Below are 21,554 nucleotides of genomic sequence, written 5' to 3'. Positions count from 1 at the left end.
GGGGGAAAAGAGGCTAGCATTGAACCGTTCAACTCTGGAGATGGAGAGGCAACACGGGGGGGAGGGCGGGAGACGGCTGGGAAGAGAGGTTAGAAAGAAAGGGCGCATGTGACACAAAGATGGAGTGTGTTTTTTTTCTTTTTTCTGTGAGAGACAGAAAAGGAAAGCTGGGAGGGGAGACGGTGATAAGTTGATGTGGGGAGTGGGGAGGGAAGTGAGATGTGACAAGCCCGGAGAAAGAGATGCTCAATCAGTGCTGTCAGGATTTCTTGAAATCAGAGACAGACGTTGGGAGACTCCAGGGCAGCGCTATCGACGATGGGCTGCCTCCACGATGACAGTTAGGCCTCCTTGTTTTCAGCAGTGCTGACTTTATAATCAATACACTCATTTGTGCACATTTCATGATTTTCAAGCCCGCGTGAGAGATTGATTATTTTTGCGCATGGGAGATAATTCAGACTTGTTTGTGCAGCGACGTGTACAAAAAAACAGAGACCGAAAATACCTCAGGTGTGATTGACGGCGCCGCGTTCTCGTTTTTTTTTTCTGCTGTTTTTGTTTTGCAGCAGTCGACACCACCAAGGACCCGTGCCAGAATGTGAAGTGCAGCCGCCATAAGGTGTGCGTCGCTCAGGGCTACCAGAGGGCCATGTGTGTCAATCGCAAGAAACTGGAGCACAGGTAGGAGGAGCTTCAGCCCTGCTGTTTTTTTCTTTTGCACGCAGACAAGGATGGACAAGTTTGTGGTTAATATTCCCCGCGATGGGCTGTCGGAGAGCTATTGATTAAGATCAGGGATGGGGCCGGAGGGAGCCGTGAGTGCAGCCGAAATGGTGCAAAGATTAATTAGAGGAGTCGTTTAGAGCCACTTAATGTTAAAATACCACTAAGCACTTTATTTGACTTAAATTTTTAGACGGCATTAAGCTGTGTAAATTACAATTCTGCTCTGCAGAAGATTTTAAATTATTAAGTTCTTTGATTGTTGCATAAATTCAGAGCCTGTTAAAATATTCCCCTCGTATAAAGTCGAGGGATCTTAATTCAGAATTTAGTGCGCAGTTGCTCGAAGGATTCACTCGTTCTTATTAGAACGATTGTGCTCGTGTCAGACGTATGTTAGGGGCGTTATTTTAATGGGTAACACTTAATGTCAGGGGTGCGTACCTCATGATTAATAAATTCCCGGCTAATTCGTGACTCACGATGAGCTAATGCATGATGTATTAACGAACTCCTGTGGCTCAGTATCAATAAATGATGAGGCCACTATTACTTAGTTGTTGTATTTTTTTATCCTCAAGTGTGTGAACTCGTACATGTACAGTGTTTTTAAGTTAAAACAGACGTATTGAATGTACAAAAATGTACTTCACTGTTCACACATTTAAAGTTTGGTCAACCATCATCAAAGCTCTGGGACAAATTGAGGCTTTCACTGTGTCCATGTCATATTGTATAGAGTGTACACCGATCAGCCACAACATTAAAACCACTGACAGTTGGGGAAACTTTTGGACATGACGTTTGTGTTTAATTATTTGTGTTACTGTATTCTCTGCCTGAATTTTACTCAATATCGGATCGGAAAGAAAATCAGTGGTACCGAACGTCAGTACAGCACAAGGTGTTGACCTGGCCTCCAAATTCACCAGATCCCAAACTAATCAAATATCTGTGTGATGAAGCACAGAGGCCCATCGGTTAATTGGTAAGCACCGGCCATGATTCCAGGTCAATGGTTCATCTCTGGGTGGGACCTTCTGTGTGTTTTAGTGTTGATCTTCAATGTTAGGAAGGTGGTCATAATGTAAACGGATCTTAACAAGTGACTAAATATATAAACCGTAGTATAATAACCAGTAGATCAAATGATTTCTATGTGCAAGTATGTAGATTATGACCTACCCTCAGCTCTGTTAGTGTCTTTGAGCTCTTTAATTTGTTTACTTTTTAGCTTCACTGTCACTGATTTGGTATAATATGGTGTAAATGTGTAGATGTGGGCAGCTGTTTTCAGCAATAAATAAATAAACAGAAATATCAGGCATCTGGTGAACACAGTGGAACATTTAGCAGCTAATATTCCCAAAAGGATTCTGTGGACTGGAAGCAGAAATTAAAGGACGACGAATATTCGTCAACTCTAAACTAAATGTTGCTACGTATGTACGAGGTGGGCCACTCATTCTGGAAGAAATTGGTGCGATAGTCAGAGGTGAGAGACAAAGTATATTAAATATAGTAAATTACAATTTAGTTCTGGGTGAAATCGCTCAACGAATCTCAGCATTACATCAGCAACCATGCTAATAATCCACCTGTGCATACAGGCAACAAGTGACCATGCAGTGTTGAAGGAATTCAGTGAGTTATGTGGATGAACATTTCCAAATGAGAAGTGTGCACGCCAGCTAATCTCAGTTTTGAGGTCTCTGTGATGTCTGTCCCAAGAAAACCCAGTGCACAGCTTCCTGAAACTGAATTCACCATCCTGATGATCCTGGTGGCTGGCTTTGAGGTGAACCCAGTTGGAGCGGCGGTCGTTGACTTTTTAGATACCAGCAAGAAGAGTGATCTCTCGTCCTGTCGCTGGCTTTACTTTTATGTTCTGCTTGTTCCACTCGGAAGCATCTGGGTTGGCGAGTATACAAGAGGGTTACAAAGCAATGGTGCACAAGCAGCTTGCTAAAGTACAACTGGAGCATTGTGTCAAAACATTCGCTTTCATTTTTAATGACTTGTAAGTAGTAGTATGTAAGTAGATTGGGTTAATGAATAAGAAAAGAGTAGTGATGTTCGATACCACCGATTTACTTTCTGATCTGATACTAAAGAAGAATACAAGACATCAGAGTAATTAATCGTTTATCTTAAACTCTGAAGTATATTGTGATATTGGCCTCATTTACTTTATAGCCGAGAATACAGCAACAGTAAAAACAGAGACGCAAGCATACAAAATATGTGAAAATGGTGTTTTAAACACAAAATAAAAAACAAAATAATAACAACATTCAAATAAATTATTGTTTAACTATTAAGAACTAAAACAAAATGAAAACTTGTGACTCTGTTCTCTCCTCTTCTGTCCTCCTCATCGTAAATGCCTCATATTCTGTGTTGTGGTTTAACCTGAGGTGTTTACTCAATAGCTTAGTTACTTTCCACTGTGTTCCTACATCACCTCCAATGACTGAAGTATCGAAAAGTATCGATATTTTGATTTGAGAATCGATTTTAGAGCATAAAGACCTGGTATCGGAAGTATTGATATCTCAGTATCGATCCGCATCACTTATTCAGAGGCTGAGTCCCTTTTCATGCCCCTACAACTCTGAAGTGCAGAGGAAGCAATCTGTGCTCTTAAATAATGGAAACAAACATCCATTTTGTTGTTCATCACTTAGCAACAGTGCTCTTACATCTCAGACCACTACAGTGCAGGGCATACTGTGTAATCTACTCAACGCCGTATGTTGGCAAATGAGCAGTTTTACAAAACACGCTACATAAACGAGTGTGGAAGTGGAAACCATGGCAACTGTATGGCAAAGTGTATAGAAAAATCTTTTACATTTCGGGCCGGTTAATCATGAGCCACTTGCGTTTATGCTCAGAATTTTTATTTCAGACGGAGAATAGCTCCAGAAGCCCGTGGTAAATCTCGGCGAAAAGGCGTTTATCTGTCTCCTCACCCTTTCATTCCACTGCGACTGAAAAACAAATGAGCAGGGGCTCCGGGCTGAAAAGAATTAATGGAGTGAATTATTACTACCTGCAAAGTCTATCTGCGGTGACAGGCATTTATCTTTTTTTCAATAAAGTGCTTCATTTACAGAGTCACTCCACGGAGACGAGAGTAGCGGTGTCGAATAATGGGTAATAAGCACAAACGGCAGCACGCTAAACCGTCCTAGCATCGCTAAGTGGTCGCGTGGCAGAGCCTGATGCTCGTGCTCCTCTGAACATGAAGTCAGTCAACTCGTGAGGGTTATGATTTCCTCACATTTATCATTAAAAAGTCCAGTTTGGGTTTGAAATCAGACTGTTGAAGGAGATTTTGTAAGTCTGGTCTCAGAGCTGGTGAATATTAAAGGGTTGTTCCACACAAATTCCCAAACATATTTTCCCCCTCCAAAGATGAGGGAGTCTAACCGTGTAGAGCATATTGTTTTTCATTTATCAGGGTGTTAGATATCCGCCTCCGACGCCTGTGGGATGGGATTTAGTTTGTGTCGCTTGCAGCTTTTACAGATTAAAAAATTCAAGAGGTGCGTATGTTTCCCAAATAATGTCCCGCTCTGTTACACTTATTTACTAGATCTCTTTGTCCCAAGCAACTTAACATTAAGTGCTTTCAAGCTTTGACGGGAACCGGGTAGTAGTGGTGTAAAAAATCTGGAAGTGCCATTTCTCTTAGGTAAATACCTAAATACCTAAGAGCATGTTGAGTTCAACCGAGAGTGGACATGTACATTTCGTATGGTTTTGGCATGAAAAGTGGTGCACACACCATCTAGTCCTCATGTCATCTATCACTTCTTTAAAATTGAATTGGTTCATTTATTTTTTTTACAGCTCTCGTCCACCTTAAGGAGCAGTTGGCATGGCAACTGGTGGTCCGCTATTATGTCACGTCCTGTTTCCATAGCGTCAAATAACTAACTAAAACTTATCCAGCAAAAACTGACACTTGAACATGAATCAGCGTTATATTAACTACCTAAAACGACAGAAATATCCTTGAAAGAAAAAAGTAATTTTCCATCCACTAACATGGAGGGGGGTGGAGCGTATGACCTGTACCGCAGCCAGTCACCAGGGGGAGCTCTACTTGCTTTTGCTTCCCTTTTGAGGAGCTGTTCCACCGTCCACATTTATAAAGACCTTCATATTTCCCTCTGGATGAACTGCAATCACTTCAGTGGTGCCTGATTAAGAACTAATGACATTTCTGTTGACAACTTTCCATTGCTAACATTGCAAACATTAAAACTAAAAAAAGTGTTATCTGTGCTGCAAACACCACAAAACGAAACCCGTCCACTGTCGTTGGAGCAGCATCTCAGAGACAGAAATCATTGATAAAAATCTGTGATAATTATTAACTTTATTTCTTCTCCCGCATTCAGAGTCAAACAGTCGGGGCAGCCGGACGCCCACGAAAACACCTGCAAGCCTTGTCCCGTGGCCGCCTCCTCACCTGTGTGCGGCTCCGATGGACACAACTACGCTTCCCAGGTAACAAAAAGAGAATAATCTGAACCAGCATCTCTCTTTGAAATCGCTCACTTTGCTGTATTACTGACAACAACAAAAAAAAAAAAAAAATAAAGAAAAAGAAACAGAGACTGCCCGTGTCACCACGTTAAATAATGAGAGGAGTCCAGTCAAGTGCTGTTTCCTGCCGCGCTGATATATACGTGGGCGCAGCAGGGCACCGCAGTTCATCACAGCTCGCGGGAGGACAAGTGCAAAAGGCTCGACGTGGCCGTGTGATTAACGACTGACGTGGTTTTGAGCGGCGTCGCCGTAGACCGGCCGCTGCCAGGGCTCCTTATTGATTTATGTACGGTTTTTAATTTTGACCTTGCTTCAGACGGCGGAGGGAAAATGACAGCTCACTCTCGCCGGCTTCCTCTAAGTGCAGTGTCTCATCTGAATGAGCAATCTCTTTTTCCTGCGGTCACCCTCATAAATATTTTAACTGCATCCTTTCCTTTCTCTCTCCCTCTTCTTACAGTGTAAGCTGGAGCAGCAGGGTTGCCTCACGGGCAAAGAGTTGAGCATCATGTGTTCTGGATTCTGCCCCTGCGCCACAGCCTCCGTCAGCGTCACGAACACCGACACGAAACGTGGCGAGTGACTGTTTTTCTTTCGCCCTCCTTCCTGTTTATGCGTCTCGCTTGTTTTTTTTTTTTTTTTTGGGAGGATTCAAATCTGCCTGCCTGTCATCACTTTTCATGAGTCAACCTTTCAAAAACAGAAAGCTATGACGCACCGGCGAACACACACACACACACAGCACGGACGCTCTAATATCCTCGCGAAACCAATCGAAACCAGCGCTCGCTTCAGGATCAATACTCGCCAATTTCAGAGATTACTGTTAGCCAAATATCCCCCATGTGGTCAAGCTGCTCTTTCAATCATGTAGTAATTAATTATTTAGAGTGTACACTATCTATCATTGCAGCCAAACAGTATTGATTGTCCAGGCTCTCGGCCATGTGAAAATGCCAATTGATCAAACAGATGAAATGTTACTCCTGTTTTTCATCCGGGGGCCTGGAATTAGTGCTTAGCCTGGAGCCGAAAGTCGATATCTGTTGAATTGCTGCAATTTGCTGCCACAGACTTAATTGTGAAATGATGTTTTCTGTGATTAGGAGATCATTCTCTTAAGTAAACCATGAGTGTGCAGCAGCCCGGATGTCATGAGCTCCGTTTACGTCAGGAAGAGCGGCGTAAAGCAGCACTGAGCCTGGTCTTTAAGTAAAATGTCAGGTTGCTGTCGAGCATCTACCAGAGCTTTGAATGGTGGGATTCCCTATTTTTTTTTTTGCCCCTTTAGAGAGCTGCACCGGCCAGGACCTGGCAGACCTGGGAGACCGCCTGAGAGACTGGTTCCAACTCCTTCATGGAAACGCGAAGCAGAATAACTCTGGCAAGCCTGGAGCTGGCACCGCTTCGGGTTAGAAACTCCACAAAAGCAGATTCATTCCCCGCAGCCTTACAGCTCACTCACTTTATGCAATAACTTAAACCAGACTATGCTGTTATCACTGACAGTTTTGGACAAGAGCCTGGTCGCTAGCTGCAAGGACTCCATCGGGTGGATGTTCTCGAAGCTGGACACCAACAACGATCTGTATTTGGACCAGGCCGAGCTGGCTGCCATCAACCTGGACAAGTACGAGGTCTGCATCCGACCCTTCTTCAACTCCTGCGACAGCTACAAGGATGGAAAGGTCTCCACGGCGGAGTGGTGCCTCTGCTTCTGGAGAGAAAGTGAGTGAGAAGGCAGGGAGGGAGGGAGCTGCCGAGTCTATTTTTAAGTCAAATCTCTAAATGGGTGAAAGAAAGGCAAGGTTTGATCAGAGGGGAAACGCAGGTTTGCACTGACACCAGTTGATTCCACCTCCTCTTCCCTTCAGCGCAGAGTGGCAGAACAGACGGGTTGTGATCGCTAAGAAATGGCATAAAATGAGCATTTGTAAAAACTGAAGAAGGTGAAATGATCAGTTTTACATGACTAACAGTCAGATTTGGTGGAAAGGAAGGTAAATAACACAGAGCGCAGCCAGAGTCAAGAGGAAATTAGCTTGGGATAAAGGTGGAAACAACTCGCTAACCCTAACTGAAGTTAAAAGAAAATACACTTCTAATAGCAAGTCAAAATGAATGCCTCCTAAAAAACACATTTTTACAGTTTAATTTAGTTTCGGGAGCCACATACAGCCCAGTTTTATCTCAAGCGGACCCAACCAGTAACATAACAGAATAATAAACTATTGACTCTTCGCAGACACGTCACAGTTATCACTTGACGTGGGAGATGTTGCCATGATGAACGGCAGAAAGTGATAGATAGACTAGGAACTTCTAAACCCAACAACAAAAACAAATGAAATGATGCAACGGATGAGTAGCTATTCTTCTGAAATTAAGTGATGGTTACCAATAGGTAAGGTACAGGTGATTGGGTTACCGATATCTAACAGCAGGGAGATATGTACCTCATAATGTAGAGTGACCTGACATCCACGATTTCTGGGGATGACCTGTCCTCCGGCTAAAGCTGTCCCCAAAAACATTATTATTATGAATGAGACAAAAAATGTAACGGTAGCCTGACGCGCTGCTATTGACATTAGAGACATAGCAGTTTAAATATATGAATAAATGGGTCAAAATAAATTGAACTAATTATAACTGTTTCTTTATTTCATCTTGATAACCGACCTGTAAATGTCCTAATCATAATCATAATGACAAAGGTAAGACATACCAATTATGTTAGCATTACAGCTATGTATTAGCTAGCCGCTGCTACCGTAACATGATGCAATATCACTCGAGTGGAACGTGACGTCACGTGCAGATTGTCAATAGGTAACAGATTTGTTTTAGTGCAAAGAATATCAGGTAAATTAGGAGAATGATTACCTTTAATAAAATAGGAATGATAAGTATATTTGGACTCGTTGCTGTCCACTCTTTAGTTTAGTTGTGTTCTATCTACTTCTCTGACTAAAACAGAGGACTTGTCTTATATGTAATTTTTGCAAATTTTTCTTTGCAAATTCATGCCGTGGGCCAGATTAGTCCCTCTGGTGGGCCGCTTTTGGGCCACGGGCCGTATGTTTGACACTTGGGTTTATAATCTATATCTTCAGATGCTCCTTTCTTCCTAAAACTTTTGGTGTTCAACCACCCATTCATCATTTTATACAGGTCTGACAGTATTCCCAGCATGATTATCCGTCATCCTTCTGTTCAATCAGTTCTTGGCCTCTGTTATCTGAGAATCCCTCTCTCCGGTCAATCGGCAGTCCCGTCTTAATGGCCTCCCTGAACTCTGCTCGCTACTGAGCTTTCTGTTCCCACCGTGCTGCAGAAAATGCAACCCAAAAGCCTCCGCTTTCAGCCTGACAGCGTCTTTCTTTCACCACAGATTTCCTTGAGTTTCCACTGCGACAGGAACCACTGTAAACAGCTTTCTCTTAGAATGGAGGCTTTGAACAACACCAATTCTTTGTCTGTACTGGGATGTAGGACAAGTTCGCAAATCTTCTCCCGTTCTCCGAGGAACAAGGCTCGAATGCTGCAGCCGTCACCGCAGTGTGATTATTTCTGGCTTGATTTTCCGTTCAGTTTCCAGCTGCAACAGTAGTCGCAAGCTGATTACCGTTGACGAGAGAGAGACGCCAGCCAAAATGATCATGGACTTAATCTAAAAATACCCCGCGAGCTTATATGTGGAGTAATTTTCCTCAATATTTATCATGTTGTAAAATATAAAACGATCCAGCTCCTCTGTGGAGAGTACTTAATCTCAAATTTCAGCTGTGCCACATCTGCACCATTTGACCTTTGTTAAATAAATGCAGGACATTCTGGGAGTAACCTGATTTGCGCGCTGATTATCCCATTGATCGAGCAATAAACCTGCATGCAAGAGATTACACAAGCTCCATAATTGATTTTTGATCTCTAGATATTAATATTTAGAGAACTGCTACACACTAAGCCATTAGTTAATAATGGTTTTACATCCATTTAGCTGTTATTTTATCATAAATTCTCATTTTAAAAGGCTTGAATTCATCGTCAGATCTTAATAGCACACAGAAAAGATCCACAAAGAGAAAGTTTATTGCCCTGGGAGGGGGGGCTGATACAAAGTGTCTTCTTTGTTTCTGTTTCTATCCACTCTAGAGGTTCAGCTCATTTTGTTGTCACTCTCCGAACACATCCATATGTTCTTTCACCTAAGCTGTTCGCAATCGATCACGCTGCAGGGGATGAAATATAAGACGCCTTAAAGAAGTCGATACGGACAAAAAGTGTAATTACAAAGAGCATTGATTGAGATAAAGTTTGAGCAGGGCTGTTTTAGGTATGGCCTGTCATCACTTTTCTTCTTTGATCCTCGCAGAGCCGCCGTGCCTCGCCGAGCTGGAACGGATCCAAGTGCAGGAGGCGGCCAAGAAGAAGCCCGGTAAATGCATTTTTCATCACAATGCACCAAAGTTCACGCATGCATTTAAAGATTTTTTAATACTTTATTTAGCAGCCTCTGGACAAGAACTAACCAGTCGCTCATCTCAGATCTTTTCAAAGCTACACCACCACGCCTTTAACAATTGCCCCGTGGGCCGATCCGTCTAACTGGCGTTTGCCCTCGCTCTCGCTTGCGGGCCTCGGGGCGAACTTATGTAACAAAGCGCCTGGAGCAGCAGGCGAGAAGCTGGAGGAGGCTCATTAAAGAGATCACAAGCACAAGGCCGGGATTAGGCCCTAATCAGGCTGGTGGGGGATTAAGGGGCAGCGCTGGCTCTTGGAAAGAACAAGGCTAACGGAGACGCTCGGCCCCCCGAGAAACCGCACGCTTAGCATCTACCCAGCATGCTCGGCATACTGCTGCACAGCTGCTTTTCTGTCTCCAGCTCCAAACGCAGAGATCTGTTCTTCCTTCCTTGAAACTCCGCTCATCTCCTTTCTTGTTGTTTTCTGTTGTTTTCTCGGGGGGGGTGGGGTGGAGTGGGGATGGTTTGCGCTCGTTAGAGAACTTCGCTTTCGGGTTTGACAAGAGCGTCCTGAGGGAGGCTGAAGCGGCGGAGTTCTGTCACCGAGGCTGTCACTACATTTTTACTTGCCACTCTCGTGACACAACGAAGCACACCGTGCCAACGCGCCGTGTAAAATCACATCCCCCCAGCATATGCACGCTCGTGTAAAACAAACAGGGGAAGATGTTTCTGTCTCTGTGGCATTTTCTGCCAAAAAAAAAAAAAAATAAATACTGATGGTCGCTGAGGTTTGCAGGCATTTTCATTAGCCCCGCTCATCTGGAGCATGAGACAAGCTGCGTGTGCTGTGGGTACGAACGTTCAGTTCAGGAAATGGGCATGTGCACTACTTTTTTGCAGGGATGTACATTCCCAGCTGCGATGAGGACGGCTACTACAGGAAAGTGCAGTGTGACCAGAGCCGAGGAGAGTGCTGGTGCGTCGACCAGCATGGTGGAGAGATGATGGGCACCAGAATCCATGGCAACCCGGACTGCGGTAAGAGCACTGGGCAGAAGGATATTACTCACACTGGATGCCAAAGGACACTTGGAAAGTATTATTTTTTGTCTGTGGTTCAATCCTTGGAGTTTTTTTTTTTTTTTTTCAATTCTACAATCATCTGTTAGAATTGTATCAACAGATTTTTTTAATCAAATCTGCTAATGTTTCAAGTATTTTATGGTTTTATGGAAAGTTTGACAGTTGTATTTTGTCTACATTTTCAAATTTCTTTTAATATTTAAAAAAAAAGAAAAAAATAGACTCCTTCATGGCCTGCGTCACTGTGATGTCACAACGTCAGCTGGAGGCAAAACAGAGGGAAGCTGGAGGCGAACACTGTCACTTTCAATCGTTAAATTGTCGTCTTGCATACCAACTACTGCCAATCGCAGACAACTTTGTTTTGGCTTTGGTGATTAAAAGAAAGGACTGGAGTGAGACAATCAAGAACAATGTGCGCACTTCATATCAGATAAGATTAATGTGTAACGTTGGATAACGTTATGTGTTAGACTAAATTGTGACTGAAATTACGTTAAGTTAATCATCATTTGGGGAATTCTTGTTACATGTTAATGCTAATACTAACCGCTAGCTATGACAGCATGTTTTAGGGGTGTCCAAGCAGAAGTTGCATTTGCTACGTTACCCTCCACAGTGGTTCCACTTACTTTTTGTAATGTTTTTGTTGGAGAGGCTTCACTTGATAAACAGACCAGACTTCGTCCCCTCCATGTCCTCCTTTGGTCACATCGTGAATGTATTCCCATTAGTCAGAGTCAACTTTTTAAAATAACACTCACGGTCTCTGCGTTTTCCTCGTCCATTCTTGCCAAAACAGTCCGTTGAAATATGCTAACCGTTGTATAACCGTTGTTTTGCCTCCAGCTAAGCCACGCCCCTCAAAAAACGTCACATTGTTTACAAACTGTGAAGGGGTCTATTGATAGAAATTCTTTATAAATTATGTCCATAAGATGTCAGAAATGAGTGGAAATTGCCCAGCGAAACATCCTCACTAGAATCCGTGCTCAGTATTTTGTCTGATCAAACGTCAAAACCCAAAGAAAAGTAACTGTTTTTGAAAAGATGAAACCTGCGAATTTTCTGTATAAATTTTATCCATTTCCAGATGAAGTTGCCGGCTACTCTGGAGATTTTGGGAGCGGAGTCGGGTGGGAAGACGAGGAGGAGGAGAAGGAGGCGGAGGACAATGGGGAGGAGGCGGAAGAGGAGGAAGAGGAGGAGGCTGAGGCAGACGATGGAGGATACATCTGGTAGAACTGTCTGACCCCACGCAGAGAGCACAGCTGCTGACCTGCTAATCTACAGGGATGGCTCTCTTCTTAAGGCAAAGGATTTTGGGATCGGACCGGGGAGGCATGGGAGTTGTCCTGGTGGGATATGTAGTGCTGGGCAGGTCCAGTGTTGAGGTGATGACCAGTTTATTTTTATTTTTGTCTTAGATATGTGTAATTGCTTCATTCTACTCTCTGTTTTTTGAGCAACAGAGCTTTTTGATTTGCTGTCCTGAAAAGTGGGACCCACTGATTACTGCGCCATAGGTAGCTAAAGTCCATCAGAGTTCCTATCTTGTACGACCGCCATCTATGCATATAGAGATTACCAGTAATTTTGTATTTGTGTGAACAGTTGCTTGAGTATTAGAGCTTCCCTCCCACTGGAAATAACAAGAAATCTGAGTTTAAACAAAATGTCCGACATTTTGGCAAATAGGTTTATTTGCTTTCTTACAGAGAAAGCCGGGGAATGGTTAGCTTAGCTCCATTGAGAATTAGAAAACAGTTGCATCGCAAAACCTCAAACGCTCACTATCTTCAAAAAAAAACCTGAATTTTCACCGTATGCCTCCAACAACTAGGCGACAACTTTCATTTTTATCTGTTCAGACGTGTTGTGTGACCCACCAGATTCTAGCTTGTGCCAAGGTCCCTTAAGGCAGGTGTCAGGCCAAGGATCCCCAAACTGATGGAGAGACTAAGTGGGGACCCCCTACGTATTATATGTGTTCTATATTAAATTCGACCCAGTGTTATTTATAAAATTTACATTATTATTATTATCATTTTGCATTCAATATTAAGCTATCCCCTATCCTTTTACTAAAATATGTTGGATTCATGTTAATGTCTATTTAAAGACATTTAAATTTGTGGGGGGAAATAAAAAAAATATATTAAAAATGTCTAATCAACCAAAGATTTTGCGACCCCGCTGCAGTACCTCCGCAGACCCCATAGGGGTCACGGACCTCCCGTTGAAGACCTATGTCTTCAGGCGTTCCTGAGATAGTTTGTCAACAAACACCACCAAATTCTTATCACATCATCTGTGAGTCTGAAGAAAGTCTATTGTAGCGTTCTTGAGATAGCGTAGCATACGTACGGGATGGAGAAATCCTCAAATAGCCACTTGAGGCTGAATCCAAAAGTACGAAAAAATGTCTTGGTCTCAAGAGTTAATTTAATCAAGATGGCGACAGGTTGAGCTTCAAAACCATACTACAACTCAAAAATATAATTCCTGTTGCCTGCACGGGGTCTGAAGCAAATATCACATTGCATTTTTGGAAAGAGTCATCCTCCAGGCTATTGAGGAAATCACGTCCTGAGCGAAATCAACAGTCTCCATGTAACACCTGTAAAAATAATTACTTAAATTTTACGTTAACTGGATTTTGTTACCATTGCAATTGTCTAAGCTAGCTCAGTCCGCTTTCTTTCAGTCCTTAAACAGGGACGTTTTGTTAATAACATCACTTCCTTGGGCTTTACGGCTGCTTGATACCGATTTTACCTCAGTGTAGCACCTAGCAGCAGACAGACTGTTAGCATCTAGCTAGTGGTAGAGTTGGTGGAGACCAAATCTTAGCTAAAAGAGCGTAAATATGAATGACAATGGAACTGTTGTTCACTCACACCTAGTGTCCGTGGCAACTAGCCATAAAAAAAAAGTATTTTCATGGTGATGATGTCCAACTTAAAGCAAATGTAGCATATTTGCCAAAATGTCGAGCTACTCCTTTAAAAACAGATTAGTTAAATGTATTTCAAAAGTGATCATGTATATAAATACACTGTAAATGACCTGCTGAGCAAACTTAGAGGATTTCCGGTTACTATGGTTTTAAAGCCACATTTATGATAAAGGTCCACCACAGCTCTTAGCAGTTTTTAAATTGTACATGTTTAAATGAACTTACTTTTATGGACAACCTGTAGAATGTAATTTAACGGCCACAGAGCGCACCCACTAGTCGCTATCCTCCGCTAACTCGGAAATCATGTCCAAGAATGTGCCACAAATACGTTTTTTTTTTTTTTTTTTCCCTGAGTTTGCAACTTGAAATACTGTATTTTGTGTTTATAAAAAAAAAGTATGTGCATTACTTGAAGTTCTGTGTGTATACTTGAATCCCCATTGTAATTTTTTTCTATGAGACTATCGTTGCCATATCTTCATTCATGCTATTGATAGGCCAGGCGTTTGTTTCTTCTTTTGTTTTTAGTATTGCATGTTCGTAAATAAGAATGTACTTCTAGGCTGAGCACTTTACTAATAAAGGCACTGGAGCCAAGCCGTGTGTTGACTGTTTTCCAAATATGTTAAATCTACTGTGGCACCGAGTATTGGCACTATTTATATGGGATAACATCCACTGTATCATTATTCATTCGTGTGGATGTTACTTAGATATGTAGCACCCACTTAGACCAGACCAGGCACCCCCAGTCCATAGCAATGACTCTCACCTCAACCCATAGCACCCAAACAACCGCCACTAAAAATATCCTGTTGCGCCTGATCTGTGTACAGTATATAGCAGACCCGCACACGTCACCACAAGTACAGTTTGAGGAGACATCTTTTAACAAAAACAAAATCATGATTAGGTCTGAAAGCTGCAGAGTCACCTCCAAGTTGCATCTCACTGGCAGATGGGGATGTTTGCGGGGGTATTTTGGTGCTCAGCTGCCACCTCATGCTTGAAGAACAAATTGCAACATTTGGCTACCAGATGGCATATCACTCATTGTATGAATTGAAAGACAACACTGTCAGAGGTCATGTAGATGACCGGCAATGCATGGATTTATATGTGTTTTCTTTCATATATTTACTATTTATGCACAAGTTATAGTCCTAGATGACACTCTTGATTAAACTAATACAGGTTAAACACATTTCAATATGTCCCTGAAAAGGCAACAGGTAACGGGAGCAAGAGTTACTTTTCGTGGTCAAATGAAATGAAAGATTCAGCCAAACAAACTGAATCCAAAATTACTATAATATACTTCTCGCTTCTCGTTGGTTGATAACCTGGTAGGACTCCACATAAAAAAAAAGAGGATACGGACAGTGAATATGCTCATTAGGTGTAACATTAATCATTTTGATGTAATTTGGATATTTCTACTTTTAATGTTAAAAACAAGTTGGTTTACAAGTTCAATTGTGTTATTTTTAGTTTTATCCTTGTTAATTTTCTTGTGTTTTTGATTGCACTAAATTACACTAAAAACTAAAAATGTAAAATTGAATACCCTGCGATTCAGTGTATTACAATAAGTAAACAAGGAAAATGATAAAGGGCTACAGGGATGAATATTCTTCATAGCCTTGGTCATGAATACTGTGCATGTACTGCATAATTCTGTGCATAAATATTGTTTAAAACAGACTAATAAGAGACCCAAAACAGAGCCTTGAGGGACACCACTAAAGATTCGGTTGCTAAACAGAAATTCTCCTCCTACCACAATAATGAAGGAAGTAATTAAAACCAGGTCACTTTCCACCTGTGATCGCATATAAAAATAATACATAATATAAATATATACCACCTTAGCACAGTTTCTATAAACCCACGGGGGGAGTTGAAACTAGAATGCTCTATAATAAGAAGACTAAAAAAAGATAGCCCATTTGCGTCTACGAAAGGCTGGTTCTATTATGATTCTGGATGTTGTCAGAGAAGTTGCACGGATAATTGCTGAAAATATGAATTCAAGTAATTCACAGTTATAAATAACTCCTTTTTAGTGTCAACTCCAGGGCAATTGCTGTACAAGCATTTACATCTGTATTATACATAATTTACAGGAGTTCAGGAAACTGGTACAGAACATTTTAAAGGAAAAGCAGCTTGTTTATATGCAAACTATATTCAAACAAACTCTAGCCTTGCAGTATAAAATCTGTTTTCACATATACATCTTTTTATCTTGGTCACAGACATCCCTGCAATAACCCAAACGTTACCCTGTAAATAAACGATACAGGAAACAGTCAACAAGGTAGAATGAGCGCATGCTTTTGAGCTTCTTTAAAAATCTTCAAATTAAAAAACCTAAGCATGTTTGCATGCATGGAGCGGAATAAAATGTTCATTTCGGCATATTAATCTTTGCAAGTGCACTCTCCTATCTTTTCAGACAGTCAAAAAGTACATCCCTTGCAGCACTTAAACCTTGCTAGGACTATAAAGTGTACACGCTGACATCATATCAATATATGGCTCAGATTCTGTTCTAAACTGAGAAATAACTCAAAAGAAACTTTTATTTTAGTGTTTAAAATGCCACTTCAAAATGAACTTCAGTTTCACCGATACTGAACAGAGAGACGAGACACTGGAATATAGATCTCTGCAAACAGACTTAGAACTACATATACTCCTTTTAACTCAAACGCGATGAAGTCATAGGGCAATTCATCTTTACTGCCTTCATGAAACACTAAAGCGACGGAAGCCATAGAAAGTTCTGTGTGAACACTTCATGGTATTTATCCTCAAAGTCGAAGATAATAAAGACGTCTTTCAGTCCGACTAACACACTTCCAAGTAGCTGCCTTCGACGCCAGCTGTGATGGGCTATGATGTAATTCTTGAACCGAAAATAAACAAGCCAATTTCATCAAGATTGCGAACGTGAGCAGCGCATTAATCACAGCACACTCATCAATGAGCTGTTTAATTTGACTCAATTCAATCCATCATCTTTGCTTCTGTTTGACTTCTCTCTTTTTCTTTTTCTTTTTTTTTGTTATTTTGGCTCAGTGCTCAACACACAAGATGTCTTTTGTTGGAGATTCTCTCTCTAGGCTAAACCCGTGAAGTCATTAGCATACATTTTTGGCTTTACGTTTTAAAAGGCAGATGCTGCGTCTCGTCAGATCGACTAAAATTAATCCTCTCTACTTAGTTATTCGTCTTGTTAATCGCTTTAAAATCTAAACTGTACCGTTTTAATTTGAGACAAGCGTTAAGCTACACACAATCCTCATCACTCACTTACTAATACATTCCAAAGCAGACGGTCTGTTAAATGATAAATAACGTAACACTGAAGCACACATGTCTATGTTATTATATAAAGTATGGCTGCTCATGTGTCGCATCAGGTATGGGGTAGCCTAAAAACAACATGCCATGCTGTCCGACTCCTAGATTAATGACACACTTAGGACATTTCATTAGTCACCTCTTTTAAAAGTTTGCATAGAAAAATGTTAGAATTAAACGGGACGTGATTCGGGCTGGTTGACACTGACGTGGTTAAACTCTTTGTCATGTTTCTTGTCAGTCGATGTACTGCGATAACCATCTGAAACCTTCCCCGTACCCTTGCTTTTTCAACACGCTGCACATGAAAATCTCCAGAGGGCGAACGTTCAGCTCCTTCAAAGAGACGTTTCCCTGTTGGAGACAATAACAATGATGAAAGACAAGAAACTTGCAGGCGGATATGACTTCACTTCATTAAAAGGCATTTCTCATAACGAGCCTACCTTTCCCGTAACTTGACCATCAAGAGCAAAAGCTCCTCTCAGTCCTCCTTCGCTGATCGCCTCTGGACGGTCAATTTTATTACCCAACACCAACACCGGTATGTTGACTATGGTCTCGTCTGATAAAAGAGCCTAAAAACATGACAAGAACCGCTGGATCATTGTCAATGCACAGAAGACAGTGGTTGACAAGTGCAATCAAAACAACTCTCACATCAAGTTCAGTCTTGGATTCTGTGAGTCTGTCGTGATCTGCGCAGTCTACGAGAAAGACAACTCCATTCACAGCCGGCAGGTAGTTCTTCCAAACTCTTCGAGCTGTGAACAAAGGAAAAGCAGTTTGTGAATAAACAGTCCCTGCAGCAGTTCGACGTGATTTGAAATTCTCTTTCAGGTTGTAATGCAGCTCTTTAACGGTGGACTGGTAAGATTTTAATTGTGTCTTTACCATCTGTGTGTACAGTCATCATTAGTCTTTAATATCTGTGGTTTACGGGTCCTCATGTCTTACTCTGAGTCAGAGTTTTAATTAATACACAACGATACTAATTAACTGTGTTTCACTTAGACCTCTAATCAGGTTTAATTTAGTTTGGAGAAACACTGGGATGTTATCAAACTCGTGCTGTAATCTCAACCTCTATTCTGGAAAAATTAGCAGATAGTGGCACTAACTTGAGTTTGCACAAAGAGATTTTGAAAACAACATTTTATTGGATTAATTCTTTCTTTAGCCCCACATGCTGCCCTTCCATCTCATGGTCAAACGTCTACAACACATGAGTCTCCGAGACTCAATCTGAGAAACCATCTGAAAGGATTTGCTCCCTTTTAAATTAAAAATTACACATAAAAACAATAACGGATGGCAAAGTGGGGCCTACACTGACACCATGTGGAAGCCATGAGAATTGTAATTTCTCAACTCATCTGTTTTCTCATACATGTTTGTGACATACTCTACATCGTGAACAACCCATCTCATCCACTACACCAGACTACAGAGCTACAGCAGAGCTCATTCTCCAACAGTCTGATCCAGCTCATCTCCCACAGTTAAGCTACAGGACGTCTGTCATACCCCACTCTAACTAGCTGTGTTGCTAACTCAACTTTCTGCAACAGATAACTCCATGTTATTAATGTTAATGCACAGTATTGCACCTTATTATCATTCCAATGTATATAATATATATTCTTCCATCTTCAACTTATTTTATTTTAATATAAAACAGCCTACAGTCAGTTGATTATCTAATCTCTTCCTCTGACAAACTAGCATCCCTTTCCTCCCTCAAAACATTGCACAAAATTATTTCAAGAATTTCAAGACTGTGACTAGCAACTGTCCTTGAAGGACGTAAGAAACATTCACATAATGTTAAGGTTAAGGTAGTTCGGAGACATTAGTTTGAATCCTGGTGAATAACCTTCTGAGAGGAATTTCTGTTTTTTAAATTGATAAATGCAAATTTATTTTTAGTGGGGCAGCAGAAAACAAACCAGTCAGTATTACTTCTCTGGTGTTTTATTGCTAGAAGAAATGGAGAAGGATCTCACCTTGTACGTGTCCTCCCAGATCAAATGTAGTAAATGTCATTCCACCGATTGTCAGCTCCTCAGAAGCTTTGGGTGAAAGAAAACAAACTTGCTTTTATACCTGTGATTGTTTGACCTGCACAGTGAGAACAAGGAACCACCACTTAAGTCTGACCTGTGATATAATTATATATCTATAAATTTCAGTAAAATACATTTGTTCAGTAAAGCTTTGCCATCTTTTACTTATATACTGCATAACGCAGCTTCAGTAAATGTGATAACCAACACAAACACTGTTTCAAACTCTGTTATCAAACTGTTGAAAAGCTTAAAATCCAAAGGGGTTGAGTCCCAGGAAGAAAAAATCTTAATCTTAATAGATTATATGACATCTCCAAAAGAGAGATAAATATTATCCTACGTAAGATTAACTACACAATCCTATCTACCTTTCTCAGAATCTCTCCTTACTTGGATGCAGTGTTGGCACATGTTGGCCGAGCCTGTCATCTTTCAGCATGTGTAGGAGCGTTGTTTTCCCAGCATTGTCCAGACCAAGGAAAACCAGCTTCCCAGACTTTTTGTACAAACCTGGAAGGAATCACAAGCGGCAGGACTGTTGGGTTTATTATTCCACAAGTTGAGGAATATTTTTACGGTGCCACCAACTATGACTTTATTTTGACCTTGCAACGCATGGACCACAACATTTGAATACAACTAACAAATATAAAAATGTAATAGCGTGCACCCGGACTTTTGTGTCGCTGATTAAATCCTTGCAGAACAGCAGGCAGTACTCACCTAAGAATTGTAAAACACTACTAAACCCCCTGTAGATCCAGTCGAATATAAAGGACATGTTGACTGTGTCTGTCTGAAACAAGATAAAAGATTGGTTACAACACACGTGTGAAACACACAGCCTATGGGCCAAAAGCAAAAGCCCGCCAGAGGGTTTAATCAGGCCTGCAGCATGAATTTGCAAAGTTACATACCAGTTGCCAATTTTTTATTGCAACATTTTGGTTTTGCACATTTCTTGGGGTAATGTAAACGCAGCAAATGAGACCCAGGGCTAAACAACAGGCAGCATTGTGCCTCAATTGCACTTATTTTTCTTTAAAAAAAAAAAAAAAGACGAAAGGATTTTCTCCTGATTTACTTGTTCGTTTTTGCACTAAAATAAACGGTGTTCTTACTCATAGATCATCATTCTGTTATGTTACGGGTTCGACCCCTTGAGATCAAATTGGCCCGAGTGTGACCCCCGAATTAAAACGAGTTTTAATTACAATAATATTAATAATACTGCAATGAGTGACCAGAAACTGAGACACGTCTATACCTTTACATTGTAGAGTTTGGATATAGTTTAGCATTAGACCCCAGTTTATTGTGAGTTATTTCAACTATTTCGCATCTATTTACATGTAAGATACTAAATATTTAGAGAAACCCATAGATGCATGCAGAACAACACAAGAGGTATGTTGCTATTTTAAACCAACGTTACATATTTATTGCTGTGTATATTATTTGTAGATTAGTAGTCTTCTTAACAGAGGCCATTTTGGCTCATCATGGCAGAAAGAGCACAGGTGTAATTGATGACATTAGAAGGACTTTGGTTTATTGCACAGGTCTATTGCTGCACCAGTTGTGACACTTAAAATGTCTTCCGTGAAAAGAGGTCACATCTGCACATCGCACGATCTCATATAAGTGTAGATATCTCAGACTATTAACTTCCACTCACATGTGTAGCAAGTGTCTGCAACCTTCGGCTACTATATCATCTATTTGGTTTACTGCGGAGAAAAAAAAAAGCCATCACAGGGATGACAGCAGCATTTGTGACCAGGTATCTGCTGATATTTATCTTATTTCGACGGGTACTGTTGTGGGTCTAATTTAAAGCGACACAACGGAAGCTACATTAACGTTACTCCGGCTGGCTAGCTAGCATTAACATGGAAGGCAGCGTCAACCCGTCTAGCTCGTTTTAGAGTCAGGATTTCGTGTCAATACTAGAGAATAGCAACTGAATATGAGGAAACTTATTATTAATACGTGTTAATTTCGGAAAATGTCGGTGTATTTAACTGCTGCGTAGAAATTATCCTCCGGGTTTCTCTCTCTTACCTACTGCATTGACTCGCAGCCCAGGTCTTGGTAGTATCAGTGGTCTCCTTGGAAACAGTCCCTTTCTTCTTCTTGCTTCAGAACCGCGCAGTGTGTCGCTTTATCGCCCCCTCTCGATCACCGGTGGTCAGTGACAAACCACAACTAGCGTGGTAAAAACGTATTTTTAAACGTTTTTATTTCCATGTTGTCCTATTTCATACATATACTAGACGAGTGGCTGCAATTTATCCATTGACAAATAAA

At 41.2% G+C, this 21,554-nt stretch overlaps 2 protein-coding genes across 4 annotated transcripts in view; one reads left to right on the top strand and one right to left on the bottom strand.

Annotated features, from left to right (window-relative positions):
* LOC125021993 (testican-2-like) overlaps positions 1-12,908 on the top strand; it is a 47,171-nt gene extending 34,263 nt beyond the window's left edge. For 2 of the 3 annotated variants that reach the window (XM_047608230.1, XM_047608227.1), the window contains 8 exons: positions 570-684; positions 5,139-5,247; positions 5,750-5,864; positions 6,581-6,700; positions 6,799-7,017; positions 9,668-9,730; positions 10,662-10,799; positions 11,938-12,908. In XM_047608230.1, coding sequence (XP_047464186.1) covers positions 570-684; positions 5,139-5,247; positions 5,750-5,864; positions 6,581-6,700; positions 6,799-7,017; positions 9,668-9,730; positions 10,662-10,799; positions 11,938-12,086 — 1,028 coding nt within the window. In that variant the 3' untranslated portion in view covers positions 12,087-12,908. The remainder of the gene's footprint in view (positions 1-569; positions 685-5,138; positions 5,248-5,749; positions 5,865-6,580; positions 6,701-6,798; positions 7,018-9,667; positions 9,731-10,661; positions 10,800-11,937) is intronic. The other variant, XM_047608229.1, reaches the window with a different exon arrangement.
* Positions 12,909-15,851: 2,943 nt separating this feature from the next.
* sar1aa (secretion associated, Ras related GTPase 1Aa) lies at positions 15,852-21,386 on the bottom strand. Its single transcript, XM_047609132.1, has 7 exons — positions 21,309-21,386; positions 19,968-20,040; positions 19,635-19,754; positions 19,182-19,247; positions 17,836-17,939; positions 17,622-17,753; positions 15,852-17,529 (listed from the first exon to the last, which is right to left on the bottom strand). Exons 2-7 carry the CDS (start codon positions 20,023-20,025, stop codon positions 17,413-17,415), a joined length of 597 nt encoding a protein of 198 aa, XP_047465088.1. The 5' UTR covers positions 20,026-20,040; positions 21,309-21,386; the 3' UTR covers positions 15,852-17,412.
* Positions 21,387-21,554: the final 168 nt, after the last annotated feature.

This window comes from Mugil cephalus, chromosome 16, assembly GCF_022458985.1.
Source record: "Mugil cephalus isolate CIBA_MC_2020 chromosome 16, CIBA_Mcephalus_1.1, whole genome shotgun sequence".
In the NCBI taxonomy this organism is placed as follows: domain Eukaryota; kingdom Metazoa; phylum Chordata; class Actinopteri; order Mugiliformes; family Mugilidae; genus Mugil; species Mugil cephalus.
This window is presented reverse-complemented; position numbering and strand designations above follow the sequence as displayed.